The sequence below is a fragment of the Aquarana catesbeiana genome, linkage group LG02, assembly GCF_042186555.1.
Source record: "Aquarana catesbeiana isolate 2022-GZ linkage group LG02, ASM4218655v1, whole genome shotgun sequence".
In the NCBI taxonomy this organism is placed as follows: Eukaryota; Metazoa; Chordata; class Amphibia; order Anura; family Ranidae; genus Aquarana; species Aquarana catesbeiana.
The window spans coordinates 418,698,442-418,718,482 of NC_133325.1; the positions used below are offsets into that span (position 1 = coordinate 418,698,442).

Genomic DNA, 20,041 nt, shown 5'->3' on the forward strand with positions numbered 1-20,041 from the left:
GAACTTGAACAAGAAAGCCAAGCCCACAAATGCGCGACTAACAGAAGACACAACATTCTCCACAATGTGACATCCAAACTCCAGCACCCACGACCAAACATCCCCCATCTAAATTTACACCACCAGCCACACTAACCAAACCGTAACATTCCTCCCATGCCCGAGTGTAAGCCGTCAATGTGTACTAGCTCACCGAATGCCAAATAACGGATGTCAATGAAAAGAAATCCTCCACAGCCCAGCTGGACAAGGGATTTTGATGCACTATGCTCCTCGCAAACATACTAAAACTTGGCCCACTGGAAATGACAGAGAGCATATGCCAAAGAATCTTGAAAACCAGGAATGTGAACAGCATACACCAAAGCAGTCAAGCGCAAAGAGGCCAACACTAAATGTCCAAGTAAATGTACATTGTCAGAGAAGAAACTGACACCTGTTGGTAGCCAATATCACCCCCCAACATTACGCATCCCACAGTTTCGCGGCTGCACAATGGAAAACAGCTCCAGCAAAACACAGTCCAGCGCTACAGCCACCCTGAAACATATCCACTAACCAGCTGAACTTGGCCCTGTAAGTAAAAGCTCCAAGGAAAAAAATGACACAAAGCCTCCTACATCCACACCACCCGAGCTAAAATGACAGCCTAATATGGTGAGCCGGTGCCAAACAAACCCCAGTCGTAGCCACCAAAGCCTGCGGCAGAACACCCTACCCATGGGCAAGATTAAATAGGCAAATACAAGGTAGCCCCAAAAAGGAATTTAAGTTGACACAGAGTGAGCGTGCCTTGTGGACCTTACCGACTCTGTAAGGTGAACCAGTTTGACCTCCAGGAACTGAAATGCCATTGCCTACATATTAGACACAATGCCCAGAAACTAAGCGTCGTGGAAAAGGACCCTACAACTGACCAGGAGCCAAAAGGACTGTGGCCAGCAGTGTAGAGCTTATGCACAATATTAATCCAAGTAGCGGATGACTGAAGAAAGGCCCTTCCCTGGTACAAAAAAGAATAAAAATTCTTCAACAACAAACAGCAAATCGAACACCCGTGCAAGCAACAAACATCCAATTAACCACCTTGCCAGCAGCTATCCCAGCAGACCAAAACAACAATCGTGCACCAGTAACAAACGTAAGGCGGATTATATGTCCGCCCAACAGGGCCGACCACACTGTATTATCGAACCAAATACAGGGAACGAAGCGTCAGCTCTGCCACCTGCCTGTCGGGGTATTTATGTAGAAAAAGGTTGCCCTCATACCACCTGCACTGCGCCCCCCCCCCATATTCTCGTAAACTCACCTGAATGTCCCTTACCATTGCTGAAGTTGCGAGAGTAACCTGCATTGGGAGCACTCATGCCTGAAGTGGCAGGACAAGCCAAATTTTCAGGTGCCCTCATCGAACTGCCAGCAGTAACCCTTCTTCTGAGTAGCCAATTGTCCTGGGGGAGGGGATCCACCGTCCCCTGACTTAAACTGACTCCCAGCCTGCGCCAACGTCATCAGCTTCATCCGAAGACCGATATCTTCATGATCCCAATGGAAGGATGGCTGCACCGCCTTGCACTTCTGGAACTGCGTGTCGTACCAAAACCAAGCTGCCCCACCATACACCCGGTAAGGCTTGCTGATGGCATCCAAACAGCAGAATAATGCCGAATAGTGTTCCAGGGCCTTCTGCCCAACAAAACTGGCTAAAATTGTGAAAGCCTGTAGCCAATTATTAAAGGCAAGCAGGATCAGACGAAAACCTACGTTTTTGCTCGCCTCACCATATTGTGTCTCTACCGACCGGCTTCAAGTGCGCACCCAACGGGCCCTTGAAGCATACATAGACCTCGCACTTGGCAGAATCCTTGACGCCTTCCCCCTCCTTTCACCTCAGATTTTGCACCGCCCTCAACCACGGTTGGTGCAGATGCGGCAGCTAGCGTCAACTCAGCACCCCCGGTTGTGGGTGCCACCTTGTCTACCTCTAAAACAGAGGTTGGCGATTGTCCAGTTGTCTCAAGCATGCTGTCCTCTGACTGAAAACCAAATCATCCCTTTCTGCAGCCCCACTTGCTACCCCCCACTCCACCAATCATGCAAGTGCTATTTTAGTAATGCTAAACTGCCCAGAAACAACTTCCCCATAAACTGCCATGCCAGCCCTGCATTCATTCTCTTTCTTTTCTGACTCTGGACTTTTCTTAACAACAGGAAGTGTAGCTGAGTATCTCTACTTCAGTAAAACAGTTAAGAACACAAACAGCTACTTATGTTTATCCAAATTAACAGTATCCCTCAGTGAAGTCCGGGGTAACTCTGGTAACACAGACAAATAGTTGGAGGGAGCCAAGGCCAGAGGACACAGCAAAGCCACCCCATTGGAACTGGAATACTCTGGTAGCAATCAAGGGGGGTCTTGCCACAGTGGCTAGGTCTTCTGGAGAAGCTGCATGTTATTAGTCTCCTTCCTGGCTGCCTACAACCCCATTTTGACAGTGGAAGGCCTCTCACGTGGTTGCTGACCACATGCCCAGCTACCTCAATATCCTCAGGCATGTCTTCTCTGAGCTGCAAAGGAAGGGTAACTGAGAAACTTATCTCCCCTGGGTCTAGGAACCCAGAGAGTTGAGGGAAATGGCTGTCAGGGCTTGTGAACACTGATCTGTGCATGCGCAACTCAGTGTACAGTTACAGCAGGGTTCTGTGCATTGATAATGACTGCTGTGCATATGCATGAGAGTGAAATCATTGCAGCCTGGCAAATCAAGTGGCCGAATCATTGGAACCCAAAGCACATATTTCTGTAGTGTTTTCTTGTCTCTCTCCAAAGCACTAAAGCTGGATACACACTATACACATTATACAATTCTCTGCAGATTTTCTCCTTTAGATTTACCAAAACCATATAATATGGGGTCAAACCTAAACACTTCCAATTTGTATGCAATCAGGCAGGCCCTTGCACTACATAGTTGAAGATAAATCTAAAGGAAATCGAACAACAAAAGTTATATAGTGTGTATCTAGCTTGTCCCGTGTGTTTGTGCTGCTCCGTAGCTCTGTTATCAACATAACTTCTGATAAGTTCTCCGAGACAGGAGATAAAAGCAGCTTGGAATGTGTGTCAGGGAGGTTGCTATAAATAGATAGCACAGAGCTTGCCTTATCACAGTACAGCTCTGAAAGCATTTTCCATCTTCAGCCAATGTGGGGGGGGTGTCTTTCCTCCAATCAGCTGTCACACAGAGTATGTCAGAATGACACTCCTACTGCTGAATGAGGAAGTGCAAATTCTTACTTGATGGAAGAATTCTAAAGAATATAGCAAAATGAAGACAGCAGCTATACATGTAAAACTTATGTAGGGAGATTTGTTTCATCCCTGTGTATCATCTGAGGCTGTTCACTTCCCTGGGTATATGTGAGGCAGGGCCGTCTTTATTATTGATTGGACCCTGGGCAAAACTTTTCTTGGGGCCCCCCCCCATGCAGTTTCGCTCTCCACCTGCTCTGAGACATACAATAAATTGCAGCTAGACTCAAAATCAGTTTACTGAATCAGATCAGACAGCTATTGCGATTTGTTGCCAAAGGTTACAGTGTATCATTACCGCTCACTGACTGGTTGCTAAAGGTTACAGCACACATTACGGGTCACTGATTAGTTGCTAGAGGTTACAGCACATGATTTCTGCTTGTTGATTGGCTGCTAGAGATTACTATGGATATGACCTCAGGGGGGCAAGATATACATATCAATGCTGCCGGCCGCCGCTATTTACATATGAATGCCACCGCTATTTACATATGAATGCCGGTAATTTACATGTAAACACAGGGTCTGCAGGTGAGTCATCTGTACACAATAAAAGGGCAGAGCTGGGCAGCATTAGTAGCAGCACTTCACACTGAGATATTGGGACACAGCACAGGACTAAAACCTCAAGGGACGAGGGAATTTAAACCAGGATAGTTGGCAAGTATGAGGCAGCTGCTTTGGGCCCCACAACAATGACAGGGCCCAGGGCAGCTGCCCCTTTTGCCCTGCCTTAAAAACGGCCCTGATGTGAGGGTTTACATCCACTTTAAGGCTAAAGGTTTCTGGGGACCAATTTTTAATTTTGGGGGGGAAGGTTTAATTCAGCTTTAACCACTTGATCTCTAGAAGATTTACTATCCTTCGTGACCAGGCCATTTTTTTTACGATACAGCACGGCGTTATTTTAACTGACAATTGCATGGTCGTGCAACACTGTACCCAAATAAAAATTTGTGTCCTTTTTTACCCACAAATAGAGCTTTCTTTTGGTGGTATTTGTTCACCTCTGCATTTTTATTTTTTTGCGCTATAAAGAAAGACCGACAATTTTGAAAAAAATATATATATATTTTTTACTTTCTGCTATAAAACATATCGAATAAAAAAAGTGAAAACATCAAATTTCTTTATAAATTTAGGCCAATACGTATTCTGCTAAAAAATCCCAATAAGCCTATTGATTGGTTTGCGCAAAAGTTATATCATCTACATACTATGGGATATTTTTACTTGCATCATTTCTGAGTAACTGACCAGGAACAAGCATTAAGCCAGCAAGGTTAGATCTCCTGATCTTCCTGCTCATTCGAGTAATAAACCTAAAAACTGCAGCACACAGAAACACAAACAATTTTAGTTACATTCCAGCAGCGAACAGATGTCAGAGAGGACTTTCAATGCCACAGGTAAATTTCATCATATGTGTATGTTTACCAGTGTGAGGACTGATCATCCTGTAAAGCAATTCATGCTGTTAATAAAAGATCATTTTACCCAAAAAATAATAAATAAAAGCAAAATGTGGCTGCTGCATGCATTGTTCATTTGATATTGATATTTTGACATGCGTTGCACACCTTGCCCTGAACATGTTAATGGTGAAAAAGGTTAAAGGCATCAACAGGTGGCAATAATCAAGTTCATTACCATGATGTGAAGCTGTCAGATTAGTTCAGCCCAGACACCAGGTAAGGACATTTTTTCTCTGAATAAATACAACAGGGAATGAAAATAAAATATCTATTTTGTCATGTAAAGTACTGCATGTAGCAATCAAGTAGGGTCTTCTCACAGTGGCTAAGTCTTCTGGAAAAGCTGCATGTTATAAGGCTCCTTCCTGACTGAGCTCCCATTTTAACAGTAGAAGGCTTTTTACATTGTTGATGATCACATGCCCAGCTACATCTCTATCCTCAGGCTTGTCTTCTCTCAGCTGCAAGTAAGGGAAACAACAATCTAAATCAGGGGTCTCCAAACTTTCTAAACAAAGGGCCAGTTTACTGTCCTTCAGACTTTTCTGGGAGTGGACTGTGGCCATTGGGAGTAGAAAAGGTCCCAACATCAGTGGGGGGAAAAAAACAATGCCCTATTGTTGGTGTCATTAGTATGAATGTGGCTCCTTCATTGGGGTCAGTGCGTGGGGGAGGATTATGCCCCATTGATGAAATAGTGCCCTAAGGGCTGGATAAAAGTAAGCAAAGGGCCGCAATATGAAGACCACTGATCTAAACTAAAAATTCAAGTTCTATCAATTTGGAACAGGAGTTTCTGGGAAACCATTCTGTTACATCCTGCAAGCTTGCCCATATAAATTTTTCTACTGAATCCAGGCATAGTGCTGTAACCCTTATACCCAAAACAAATAAAATAAAAATAAGGGAAGGTTAAAACCATTGTCAAATTTTTTTTTTTTTTTTTTTTTTTTTTTTCTTTTGCTGTCTGTGAGAAGTATTGTCCTGTGGATTGAGAAGATCTATTTCTAATGTGAAGGAAATCCCCCTCTAAGGGGTGGTTCACAATTGCAGCAGCCCTCGCTTCCCCTCTGAAAAGTGATCTGCAGTTACTTGCTTTTCACAGGTGCTTGGGAGTTACGTTGCCTGCTTAGCCTGCACCACAAACGCATGTATTATACACGGTTGCAGCATGGGCCATTCACTTGAATTGGTGGAGGTACTGCTCACCAAATCCCACATTGGGTATGATTTTTGCTTCATATGTACAAATATGTATTTGGCTGCCATTGCAGCTTGAAGGGGGGACAGTTAAACCATGGCTCAATCACCTATTTTTACCACCTCCTGACTGCCTGTATGAACAAGCCTTTAGACAGATGTCATGGTGAACAAGTTTCTCCTTTGGACAATTTTCTTTCTATTCCTTCTCTCATGGAGACTCAAAATTTTAGATTTACCGACTTTCATTTCTGAGTCGTACCTGTGTTTCAGGCCCTATGCGTTCAGGGGCACGTTATACAACATTCAGTCTTGCCCAGTGGCATTCCACCATAGACTTTAACAGGCTACAGGCAGTGGGGCTGGGTGATGCACTCCATCTATAAAGTCCCATGTGCAAAGAGCCTAACAATCAAGCAGTATTTTTCGGTCACTGCAAGCTGACATCTGAATGTTGCTTTGGGCGTCAAAAGCAAATATTTCCTCAGACGAGTCTACAGAAGTCTCTGTATTTTTTTTTTTTAAATTGTTGTATGGTAAATACAAGTACAATACAGTCTACTAGAAAGAAAACAAAAACGAAACAAAGTTATGGGTTATGATAACCCTTTTACTGTAGTAAATACAAGAAACAACCATGTGGGCAGAGTTACATTGTGAGTCTGGTTGAAAAAAAAAACTGTTCAACCAATAGAAGGGGAATTTTATTACATATAATTACACACAATCCAATACCCATAGTTGATCCAGAGGAAGGCAAAAAAAAACAAAGCATGAGCTAACGCTTTATCTGTTAGGGCTAGTACTATACTTTATCTTTTAGCAGTGTGGATGAAAGGGTTGGCTTATTAGCAAATTATGAATACCTGTTTGCAAAACTACATTTACATTTTTTTAGTGCACGTTAAAAATATGTGCAACATGCTGCATCCACACCTGAACAGTGTGGCTTATAGCTGTTTTTATTAGAATGTTTATGAGTGCGTATACGAGTGTTTTAGCGAAGCATTTTAAAGATTTCACTTGTGTATTCAAGCTTCAGGCACTTTTGTTTCAGCCAATGGAATGCTCTGGGTGGGGTGGACCAGTTCTTACAGGCTCAATAATGCCTGAAATATATCAGAAAAAAAAAAAACGCTTGAAAAAATGTGGTTTGAGTGTTTTGAGGCATTCCCATTGAAGTCTATGGAGCCAAATATACACAATTTTGCCTCAAAAGTAGCTCATGTAGTTTTTGGAGCATCCGGCATCGAGCTACAGGCACCTGGGTGCTCATATGTGAACAGTCACCATTGTAATACATGTAAATTTGGATGTTGAGCATTTTGAAGCTTCGAGCTGCAAAACTCTCAGGTTTAAGGCTTGATTCACATCTAAGCATGTTGCCTTTGCGATTTGCTTTTTTAAAAAAAAAAAAAAAAGTTTGTTAAAAAAAAATGGCGTGGGGTGCTCCCCCAGCTCCACAAAATCCATACTAGACACTTATCCGAACATGCAGCCCGGCAGGTCAGGAAAGGGAGGGGATGAGCGAGTGCGCCCCCACTCTCCTGAACCATACCAGGCTACATTCCCTTAACATGAGGGGGGTGCCCCTCCCCACTCCAAAGCACCTTGTCCCCATGTTGATGGGGACAAGGGCCTCTTCCCTGGTTGTGGGGGTCTGCGAGCGGGGAGCTTATCAGAATCTGGAATCCCCCAGATCCGAGCCCCCATGTGAATGAGTATGGGGTACATTGTACCCCTACCCATTCACCAAAAAAGTAGTGTAGTAAGACAATGGACAGTTTTTGACAAGTTCTTTTATTAAAAATGTTGTCTTCTTCCTCCGGTCTTCTTCTTTTTCCTCCAGTCTTCTTTCTCCGGGGTGTTTTTCTTCCTCCACCGTCGACCAGCTGAAAATCAAAAAAATGACCTGCCCCCTTCGATGTCGCACATTTTATAAATACAGTATCTCACAAAAGTGAGTACAGTCAGTACAGTTTGTGAGTTACAAATTTTGTAAATATTTTATTATATCTTTTCATGTGACAACACTGAGAAAATGACACTTTCCCATAATGTAAAGTAGTGAGTGTACAGCTTGTATAACAGTGTAAATTTGCTGTCCCCTCAAAATAACTCAACACACAGCCATTAATGTCTAACCTGCTGGCAACAAAAGTGAAGATACACCCCTGTGAAAATGTCCAAATTGGGCCCAATTAGCCATTCATATCCTATGGTCTGATGAGACCAAGATAAACGTAATTGGTTCAGATGGTCTCAAGTGTGTGTGGTGGCAACCAGGTGAGGAGTACAAAGACAAGTGTGTCTGCCTACAGTCAAGCATGGTGGTGGGATTGTCATGGTCTGGGGCTGCATGAGTGCTGCCGGCACTGGGGAGCTACAGTTCATTGAGGGAACTATGAATGCCAACATGTACTGTAACATACTAAAGCAGAGCATGATCCCCTACCTTCAGAGACTGGGCCACAGGGCAGTATTCCAACATAACGACTCCAAACACACCTCCAAGACGACCACTGCCTTGCTAAAGCAACTGAGGGTAAAGGTGATGGACTGGCCAAGCATGTGTCCAGACCTAAACCCTATTGAGCATCCATGGGGCATCTTCAAAAAGAAGGTGGAGGAGCGCAAGGTCTCTAACATCCACCAGCTCCGTGATGTCGTCCTGGAGGAGTAGAGAGGACTCCAGTGGCAACCTGGGAAGCTCTGGTGAACTCCATGCCCAAGAGGGTTAAGGCAGTGCTGGAAAATAATGGTGGCCAATAATGTTTTTTTTTAACTCTCAGCTGTCAGCAGGGAAGCCTGCTGACAGTTGATGACTCATCAGTTGGTAAGGACGTGGCAGCCGGCTTCCCAGCCCACTCCTTAGCAATCAGCTATACACAGTGAATGTAAAGCTAAAAAAAAAAAACACAAATGGCAAAATACAAAATTGTGGTAAAATCGCAGGACTTGCGTTTTGGATGCGAGTTCATTGAAGTCTGTTACATGCAAAACGCTGTTTTTGCTGAAAAAAAGTCCCCAACCCTGTCCAGAAACACAGTCACAAAAAAGCATTGATGTGAACGTGTTCCATAGGATTAACATGTGTTAAAAAATGAAATGCGTTTCTGCAAAAAGCATCAAAAAACGCATTAGTGTGAATCGAGCCTAAATGGGGGGCCTAAAAAACATGCTTTTTTTTTTTTTTTTTTTTTATATGCAGTGTGTGGGTGTTGCCCACTACTGTTATAGTGCTTTTGAGGTGCCACTGAGAACAAATGGCACTGCAGTGCATCATACTTTCACTTTGTTATTACAACACGAAAATGTGAATGGGCCATCCATTGTTTTGCAGATGCTATTGTTGCTAGTGAACATTAAGGGCCTATTCACACTTTTGCACTGTGGAAACATATACATTACTTGAACGCCCAGTATTCTAAATGGCACTCCAATGCACCTTGATTTACGTGCATTGAAGCACAGCACAATATGCAACAATGCTCTAATGTGTATTACAGTATGCTGCCAAGAATGCCACATGCATTTTTTTACTGTCTTAGGTACAGTAGTGCCTAGATTGCTTATAATAGGGTTGTCAAAGATAAATTGCACAAATTGGTTGCTATGGGCAGCTTGAAAGGCTTGATGATTGGGGGAGGTGTTAGCTACATTGCCCCTAATACCAGGCCTGTGGGGGCTAGCCATAACCTATAGTTAGCACTATAGTATAGGTATAGGAGGAGGTGTTAAACTATTCTGTGGTGAAAAGTAAATGTGACTTCTAACACAAATCTCCCACCCACAACTCCACTAGAATGGTGGATGGGGAGAGAGGAATAGAATGGGACTTTAATAAGTGTGCCACCAAAGAGAGTGCAAACAAAATTTGTAAAACACATATTTTTGTATTTACAAATATTAAAAACACATAGCATATTATAAAATAAGTGCCCATGAACGTGTGTGTGTGTGTGTGTGTGTGTGTGTGTGTGTGTGTGTAAGAGAGATATATAGCATCCCCTAGCATTGCTAGAGTGGGATGTTCTGTGTTAGAGTAGGTAAATTGTCAGGCTTGGCTGTCAGCCAAGCCTGTGTGTTTGTTTTTCTGGGTCAGGGTTGTGACTGGCTCAGGGAGGCTGTATGACTCAGCGACAGCATCTCTGGTGACTCCCCCTGCTTGCTGGAAACTTGGAGAAGATTCAAGAAGCAGCTGGGAGGGGGTCTAGGAGTAGCTGTCTGGAGGCTGGGGCGGTGTGGCATTTAGGTGGAAGATGGAGTGTTAGGCTGTTGGAGGCCTTTGAGAGTAGCCCCTTAGTCTGGGGGGTGAACTCGGGTCCGGGATTGGGTGCGGAAGGGACTCCTTCTCATGACGCATGGGAGCAAGGAGAGGACAGTGTGAGAACACTGCTGGGCAAATCTCCAGGGAGAAAGACAGCCAAGAGGACTGGTGAGTGTTACAGTCAGAGGACTAGTTTGTGTCTCTGAAGATTTTCTTGTTGATCAAGCATCCCAAAATAACCCTCTCCCCATCCAAGTTCAATCCCCCTAAATAAAAAAACAAAACAAAGTTACAAGGACTGTTTCCTGTCTCTAGAGTGAATGTAAATGTGTGTGCGCCTGGCTGTGCAAGGTGGGAGATACCAATATTCACCAGCAGCTCCTACGGGGTAGTGATCTATAGATTTTATATATACAGTATCTCACAAAAGTAAGTACACCCCTCCACATTTTTGTAACTATTTTATTAGATCTTTTCATGTGACAAAACTGAAGAAATGACACTTTGCTACAATGTAAAGTAGTGAGTGTATAGCTTGCACAACAGTGTACTGGCAACAAAAGTGAGTACACCCCTAAGTGAAATTGTCCAAATTGGGCCCAAAGTGTCAATATTTTGTGTGGCCACCATTATTTTCCAGCACTGCCTTAACCCTCTTGGGCATGGAGTTCACCAGAGCTTCACAGGTTGTCACCGGAGTCCTCTTCCACTCCTCCATGACGACATCACGGAGCTGGTGGATGTTGGAGACCTTGCGCTCCTCCACCTTCCATTTGAGGATGCTCAATAGGGTTTAGGTCTGAAGACCTGCTTGGCCAGTCCATCACCTTTACCCTCTGCTTCTTTAGCAAGGCAGTGGCCATCTTGGAGGTGTGTTTGAGGTCGTTATCGTTTTGGAATACTGCCTCTGCTTGATTTCAGCAAACTGTGAGCTTTCTTGTGCATCGTCTCTAGAAGAGGCTTAATTATGGGATGACAGCAATGAAGACCAATTTGATGCAGTGTGCCCTGCTGGCAGCACTCATACGTCTATTTCCCAAAGACAACCTCTGCATATGACGCTGAGCATGTTTGCTCAACTTCTTTGGTCCACCATGGCGAGGTCTGTTCTGAGTGGACCCTGTCCTGTTAAACCGCTGTATGATCTTGGCCACCATTCTGCAGCTCAGTTTCAGGGGAGTCAAGAGGAACTTGACTGGCCTGCACAGAGTCCTGACCTCAACTCAACCTCAACAATAGACGTCCTCCCGAGCATGCCCTGCAGGGTGAGACTTGGCTGATCACAGATCAGCTGTCAGCCAATGACAACTGATCATGTGATGTAAACAGAAGATCGGTATCAGTTTTTTAATTTTTTTACAGCAGCCTTTGTCAGACAATGGTCCCTCATACAGAGCCGCCAATGCGTTGTCTGTGCCCACCAGTGCCACCTACCTTTGCCCACCAGTGCCACCTACCTTTGCCCACCAGTGCCTCATTATCGGTGCCATCAATCAGTGCTGCCCATTAGTGTCACCTACCAGTGCCCATCAGTGCAGCCTATCAGTGCCAATCAGTGCAACCGCATTGGCGCACATCAATGAAGGAGAAAAATTACCTATTTTCAAAATGTAATAACAAACTATGAATCTTTTTTTTTTTTCTTCTTTCCAAAATTTTCAGTCTTTTTCCCAGCAAAAAAAAAAAAAACCCAGCAGTGATTAAATATCACCATAGGAAAGCTCTTTTTGTGTGGAAAAAAATTATAAAAATTTCATATGGGTACAGTGTTTCATGACCGCGCAATTGTCATTCAAATTGCGATGGCCTGGGCAGGAAGGGGTTTTAAGTGCCCAGTAGGCAAGTGGTTAAACTCTATGGACTAAGACTGGGATGCCATTAAAGTTCATGTGCGTGTGAAGGCAGGCATCCCAATACTTTTGACAATATAGTATGTACAGTGGATATAAAAAGTCTACACACCCCTGTTAAAATGTCAGGTTTCTGTGATGTAAAAAATGAGACAAAGATAAATCATTTCAGAACTTTTTCCACCTTTTAATGTGACCTATAAACTATACAACTCAGTTGAGCAACAAACTGAAATCTTTTTAGGTGGAGGGAAGTAAAAATAAAAAGCTAAAATAATATAGCTGCATAAGTGTGCACACCCTTAAACTAATATTTTGTTGACGCACCTTTTGATTTTATTACAGCACTCAGTCTTTGGGTGTGAGTCTATCAGCATTACAAATTTTGACTTGACAATATTTGCCCACTCTTCTTTGCAAAAAACACTCTAAATCTGTCAGATTGCGAGGGCATCTCCTGTGCACAGCCCTTTTCAGATCACCCCACAGATTTTCAATCAGATTCAGGTCAGGACTCTGGCTGGGCCATTCCAAAACTTTTATATTCTCATGGTGAAGCCATTCATTTGTTGATTTGGATGTATGCTTTGGGTCGTTGTCATGCTAAAAGATGAAGTTCCTCTTCAGCTTCAGCTGTTCAGCTTTCTAGCAGAAGCCTAAAGGTTTTGGTCCAATATTGATTTGTATTTGGAACTGTTCATTATTCCCTCTACCTTGACTAAGGCCCTTGTTCCAGCTGAAGAAAAACCGCCCCAAAGCATGATGCTGCCACCACCATGTTTCACGGTGGGTATGGTGTTCTATCGGTGATGTGCAGTGGTTTTTTTACGCCAAACATATCTTTTGGAATTATGGCCAAAAAGCTAAACCTTGGTTTAATCCGACCATAACACACGTGGCACACTTAAAGTCCCATTGTATTCCTCTCTCCCCTCCTACCATTCTGATGGATTTGTGGATGGGAGATTTTTGGTTGATCTGAGTAAATGGGTTTATATGTTTTAAGGGCTCCACCATTACCAATATTTTTATGTAAATGGGATTTCTGCAAGGTTTTCGTCTGCATGGATGCTATGGAACGTACAGTATAAATGAGCCATTTATGTGACTGGAGCCACCCGGAACTATGTGCAGACAGCCTGGGATATTATTATTATTATTATATTCTGTGGTTTATCCTGTTTATTACAACACCAACTTACCCTGGGCCAAAGCATTTTGAAGTTATTTACAAAAAAATAAAGTTTTATTTTTAAAATGTATTTAATGCAGTACTACAAAAGCAAATCAATGAAACATACAGGAAAAAGGTTGTGTATATACTGTATATGTTTAGCACCCCCCTAGGATGCTAGGCAAATTTTGTTTTTGCCTCCTTCTGTAGTCAAGGGGGTAGTAATTGTTTGCTCTAATCTGTTCAGGATTTTACAGGCTGAGAGTTTAACTGCTTCCCCCTGCTTGTGGAAGAGGTTTCCAGTATGTATTGCCAGAAGAGGCAAATGACCAGTCTAAATATTTATCATTACAAAAATGGAAAGGCAATCAGCGCAAAAAATTAACAAATAAATGGACTATGCAGGCTGAACACTAAAGGATTCACCAACCCAAAGCAATATAATATGAAAGACAAGTGCAGACAATGAAGTTTCATATGCGATCCAGTGAAACACTCAGCTGTTCGCGTCCGAACAGCTGAGAAGGCTGTGGGTGACGTCACAGACTCCGCCCCCTTATGACCTCCTATAATTTAGAGGTCCAACAGTTCTGGTAAGCGCATTTTCCTACAGATTGAATTTGCAAGATTATCAGAGAAGATTGTATTTATCTTGTTTCGATCAAGAGTGGGAGTTTTATTCCATTTATGAGATATCAAGGACTTTTACCTTCATCTATTAATAATCCCATCATATTTTTACTTATACATTTTTATTGTGCTGCACTTGTCTTTCATATTAAATATTTATCATGTCTTAGCCATTCCCTGGAGCGGAGTGTCCAGATGGTGGTTGGGAAGGTGATAAAAGATAGTTAGTTATTTTCTTGGGAAGAGAGGGGGCTGCAAAACCTCTGGGGGTGCTGGTCTTTGAGGAGCTGGCTGTGTGATTTCACCATAAGGGATCTGAACTGGAGAAGGATTGTTTCCCTCACTGGACTGTGTCCAGAGGAAGATGGAATGTGTGCAGCTGTCCTGGGGACTTGTGAGTATTGACCCTGAATTGTGATCCCTAGTGACTGTGTGCTTTTGGGATGTAAGTGTCAGAGGTAGCTATGGACTGGGAAGGCTCTTATAAAGTCTTGGAGTACAGGCCATTTTCCTGTGTCTCTAGAGGAATCCATGTATATGAGCATAGAGAAGAGTGTCCTTTTATTACTTTGCAAGCATTTTGGAGTATCCTGCACCCTAATCCTTCTCCTGGTTTAAAGTTTTTTGGGGTTTTTTTGTTTTGTTTTTTAAATCCCCTAGACTGAGTCATTGGAACCAGTGTGCACGAATGGGTGCTTATGGTGGTGGGCAACCTCTGTACTATCAGGGAAGAACCAACTATTATCAGCAGGCCCTGATAGCCTTGTATCGGCCTCACAGCAGCCCCGGGGTAGCACTACATATGGATAGAAAAAAATTAAAACTCGCTAAGCGAAAACGGTAATGTAGCAGTTAATAGAGGTTAAAAAGGAATAACTTTATAAATAAACTTCTTTTTTTTTTTAACATTCGTAGATTTGCTGGGGATTTGATCTGCACCACATTGTTACAACATGCTCGTGAATTCCACAAAGGGGGATACATTTATGAAGCAGTGAATCTGACATTCACTAATCACTGCAGGTAATTCTTTTAGATACATGTGTTTTTAAATGAGTGATTGAGCCCCCGGTAATTAAAGTTTGGTGAAAATCGCATTCACCATTTTATAAAAATGTTCCTCTTGTTGAAGGCTTCATTCACATGGGAGCTGGTGACTTCTGCTGTCAGTAAACCCATTGAGACCTGATTTGGTTTGCTGTGCAGGGTGAACAGACTGCCCATTGTAAGCAAAAAATAGAACCAAACACTGTATATAAAAACTTGATTCAAAGCAGGATGAAGAAGCTAAGTCCTGGCACATGTTCTCTGTGAAAGGAAAACAATTGATCCAGACTGCAGTAATAATATGAGGTAGAGTAGACTATGTGTAGCAGTTGCCCTTGGGAAAATCTGGTGGGGGATGGGTGGGTTCAATAGAACTATTGGGAATGGCATCGGCCTGGCATGAATGGGGGGGGGGGGGGGCATGGAGGAATTGATCCCTGTCACTGCATTTTTTTCTGCATTTCCCCCAAGCAACTCAAGGATCCTTTCTTCTATTTATGGATAGATTATGGAGATACTGTAGATACCTTGGCAGTGACACAACCAGGCTTTCCAATTGACCATATCCTCAGGGAGTGGCTGTTGGTGAGGTGACTGTTGTGCTAACAGTCCTAGGTGGGTTGGGGGGCCCAGCCCTCACTCTCTTCCACCTGCTCCTCCTTCTCATACTCAGACCAGTTGGATGCGGTCGGATAAAAGAGAAAACATTACAAATTAAATAAAAAAAGAAGTAAATGCTTATCACGGTCACTTTGTCTCTGTAATGTGAAGTTGTACTTGAATGTGATCAGATGTAAACCGCCATACATCCATTACATCTGACTATCCATTTACCTATTATTATTATTTTTTTTTTAACAAATAAACAGTACTAAAGTGCTCCTTTTTTACACAGGGTTCCCCAAACAAAACAAAAAAATTAACAACTATACTTGCTCGCTAAAAACATTGCCCTTTTTAGGAATGCTAGCTTAGCTGATAAATGATGGGGTTTTAGGCTGCAGGATGGGGCTCCACTTCAAGCTGCCTACTTCTTTAACAAGAGTTTCCGGTGCATACAATCGTGAAGGGATTTCCAGCTAATGCTGTCTTTGAAAAAGAAGTAAATATTTAATGTATACATGGCTAGATGAATCACGCAGAGATATGCACTTACCCCTATCTGCTATCCACATCACAGGGCTGGGAAAGGTCCCATAGTTCAGGGTGCATCTTCCCAGCAGCAATAACCTGAGTTTGGGTGATGTCTTCATTTTTGTTTTTGGGTTTAATACCACTTTAAACACTGAAAATAGCCATTTGCATGGGGGAATTTTCTAGTAATAATAACCACTTTCAGCTAGATTGACCACAAAAGTTAATAAATCAAAGCAACCTTCAACCTTGCCTCCATATAAATATAAATTATTTGTGGTGTTTGCGGTATGCTGCCTTGATCCACTAAGGCTGGTTTCACACTGCAGCACAGAGCGCTCACACCAGTAGTCCGATGCGTCCCAATTCACAGTTTCAGGTCCGATATCAGCCCAAATTTTTGGCTGAATTCGGACCTGAAATAGACCAAAAGACAAACGGGACTCCTGTGCAATTTGCTCCGGAGCCGCTGCGGAGATGCGTGAATCGGCTCCATAGAGAAGCCAGTCACAATCTCCTGCTATGCGAATTGGATGTGGAGAAAACTGCATCCAATTCGCAACAGTGTGAACCCAGCCTTAATCTTTGAAATTGCTAGAAAAATGGAGAGTGGGTATTCCAGCACTCCAGACTGTGCTGTGATATGCAGTCAGTACTTTGCATGAATTATTAGTTCTTGCTCAAAATAGTCATATGCAATGATATATCTTGTGGTACATGATTTGACTTGACTTATGGCCATGTACATGTTTTATATTGCTAACTTGAAGGGAAAGTGTACTGTATATTCAAAATGGTGTAGTTTTAGTTACTTTTTATGTTTACCTGCAAGCAATTTTGACGTGAGCTTTTACATGATCTGTCTATGGCCTATCTGCATATTAGGAAATCTGATTAGCATTCCTGCCTAAGGGCTTGTTCACACTTTGTCCATTGGATTGCATTGATTCACATAGTTTAAAGCAGGTCCATGCAAGGACACATGGAAACTTTTATTTTGAATTTTATTTTTAATTTACAATTGTTTATCTACCCTGTTTCCATCATAGATGCTCGTTAGCGCGCCTTTATAAAAATGCATCAAGCAAACCTACGGTTTCAAACTTTTAACTGTCAACTTTCAATCATTTGCTTAAAGCCTAACTCAAGACATTATTTTTAAAGCCCACCCACGCTGCAAGGATTAAATGCTCATTATGTCTAGCTTTGCTGAAATTAGGAATAATACTATATTTCCTGCCCCAGCAAGCTCAGCCAGCAGTGCTTCTGTTTGTGATGATGCTGAGGGACCTCCCACAGCCCAGATCTTCAGAGAGAAGAAGGCAGCACCAGATCAGGGGTTAAAGCGGGGTTCCACCCAAATTTTGAACAATATCTGTATGTATTCTCTTCCTTGCCTAGATGCTGACATGCCGTTTAAAAAAATTTAAATCGCCGTAATTACCTTTTATTTTTCTATTCTTCTTTGCACTTCCTGGTTCTCCTCCCGTGGGAGTAGGCGTGTTTCTAGCCTCTCCCAGACTCCTGGGAGCTAGTCTCAGGCTTCCCAGGATGCCACTGAGCATGTGCGGGAACGAGTGGTGAATGCTGGTAGCACAGCAGTCACCACATCCAGGAAATAAATGCTTGTGGGCTTCAAATGCCCACAATGAAGATGGAAACCGCCTGCAGTGAATAATATAAGTTATTCTTTCCGACGAAATCTGACACAGGCGGACATATTACACACAATATGTGAGTATGTAACGCTGAGAAGAAAAGTTTGTGAATGAACTAAAAAAAAAAAAAGATAGGTGGACCCCCGCTTTAAGATAAATATCCCAAGCAGGCCAAGTATCTTTAATAGTTACTGGTACTACATCTTTTAGGCCTCTAGACAAAAGAACTGTTTAAAAACATGTATTTAAAAAATGTAAACATTAGCAATGTTTTAAATGCTATAACCTCTACAATTAAATGCAATCCATATCTTTGTTTTTAGTGGTTACAGTTAATGTTATGTATATTTGTTTTATTGAGTCAATAAAAACTGGTGCATAGACAATGTAAAGCTGTTCTGTGAACAGTACTTGGATGGTCAATATTACACTGCGTTCTTTGCAAAAAAAACTACTTTTACCTTTGCTCCAGGTTTTATAAACTTCATAAAATAATATGAGCCCAACATGACCAAGAAGAAAAAAATGTTATATTCATATTTACACTTAGAATCTCAAACTGATACATCCCATATTATTTTTTTCCAGTAAAAAATGGCAGGATGGGATCTACTTAAAATATTGCTTGATGAAGTCCAGGAACATTCAACCCTCATTGGAAAGGTCTGGTTGACTGTGCTCTTCATTTTTAGAATTCTAATTCTCAGCTTGGCAGGAGACTCAGTTTGGGGAGACGAACAGTCTGATTTCATCTGCAATACAGAACAGCCAGGATGTACCAATGTCTGTTATGATAAGGCTTTTCCTATCTCACATGTAAGGTATTGGGTTCTGCAGTTCCTTTTTGTCAGCACCCCAACCTTGATCTACCTTGGTCATGTGATTTACTTGTCTAGGAGAGAGGAGAAGCTGAAACTCCAGAACAATGAAGCAAAGACCAGTAAAGCCACAGAATCAAACGTGAAGAGTGACACTAAAACTGAATCTCCTAACAAGAAGGTTAAGATTCAAGGAGCATTAATGTGTACCTACACCACCAGTGTTGTCTTCAAAAGCATCTTTGAAGCTGGATTTGTTTTTGGTCAGTGGTACCTCTATGGTTTTGTGATGCCTCCAGTTTTTGTGTGTACTAGGACACCTTGTCCTCACAAGGTGGACTGTTTTGTCTCTCGACCTATGGAAAAAACAATTTTCATCATATTTATGCTGGTGGTGTCCCTTATCTCTTTGCTTTTGAATCTGCTGGAACTCATTCACCTTGGCTGCAAACAGTTTAATAAAACTGTTAATACTAGAGTTCCTTGCCATCCTACTAAGGGCTACACATACCCAACCAATCTTCTACATCCTCATCAATCTTACCCTAATCCTACACCAAGTGATCAAGAAACAGAGCTACCAGTTTACAAGCCAAACTCTGAAAGTAGCAACTGGCCTAGTATTAACACTGGAGAGCAGGTGAACTGTCTAGATAAAACCAAGGCATCATCTGAATGCTGGTCCCAGAGTGGATTATCTGTGGTAGTTACTAATGCCCCTAGTTCAAATGCCAACCTGGCTTCCAATTCAAGCAGCTGCCAGACATCTAGCAAACAACAGTATGTATAGTTATTTGCCAGGTGGAGACTGTGAACTGGTTTAGGGGTTGCTTCACAGGGTGAGCACATGAATGTTTTGGTCTTCTAAGTTGACCAAACCTTATACCTCAGATTATATTTTGCATTCACATTCTATAAGCAAAAAATATGAAAACAAAATAAAAAAGTTTCACTATTTCCTACATTGGTTTGTTGAGTTCTCTTGGCTTGTTTTCAAAGTTGCAACTGAACAGTAAAGTCATGGATTAGTGTAATCTTCATTAAATGGCATGAGCTCCCTAAGGAGCATCTTGTCTTCACCATAGACTCCGACTAGAAAGTATGTATTGTACTTCTTAATGTTGTTCATCCTATATGTGACAGATGACATGTTAACAGATGCAATAATGTCAAATAGTAATGTTAACTCCATCCAAAATTTTTACACATTTTTTTTTTTTTTTTTTTTTTTTTACTCTTCCATCACTCCATTCAAACATAAAAAAAAGTGTTGAAGTGAAATACACTATTATCAGCCTGAGATAAATGTGTAACAGATTTATGCGGGTGGCAGTGAGAATGTAGGCATGAAACAAATAGTGGGGCCGAGGTTGTTACTAGTAATAAGTGAATGTGCTTGGGTTTGTTTCTAAATTTAGGAAATTGTGAACTTTAATCCAAACCCCACTGAAGCTAATAAATGGTAA

General features: G+C 42.1%; 1 protein-coding gene across 1 annotated transcript; it reads left to right on the forward strand.

The window, feature by feature from the left end:
- Window positions 1–2,491: 2,491 nt before the first annotated feature.
- Window positions 2,492–19,365, forward strand: LOC141129944 (gap junction alpha-2 protein-like). The gene is made up of 2 exons (XM_073617965.1): window positions 2,492–2,584; window positions 18,346–19,365. Exon 2 carries the CDS (start codon window positions 18,352–18,354, stop codon window positions 19,363–19,365), a length of 1,014 nt encoding a protein of 337 aa, XP_073474066.1. The 5' UTR covers window positions 2,492–2,584; window positions 18,346–18,351.
- Window positions 19,366–20,041: the final 676 nt, after the last annotated feature.

Excerpts from the sequence above, each read along its gene's own strand:
- LOC141129944 (XM_073617965.1), top strand. The coding sequence starts at position 18,352 with ATGGCAGGATGGGATCTACTTAAAATATTGCTTGATGAAGTCCAGGAA.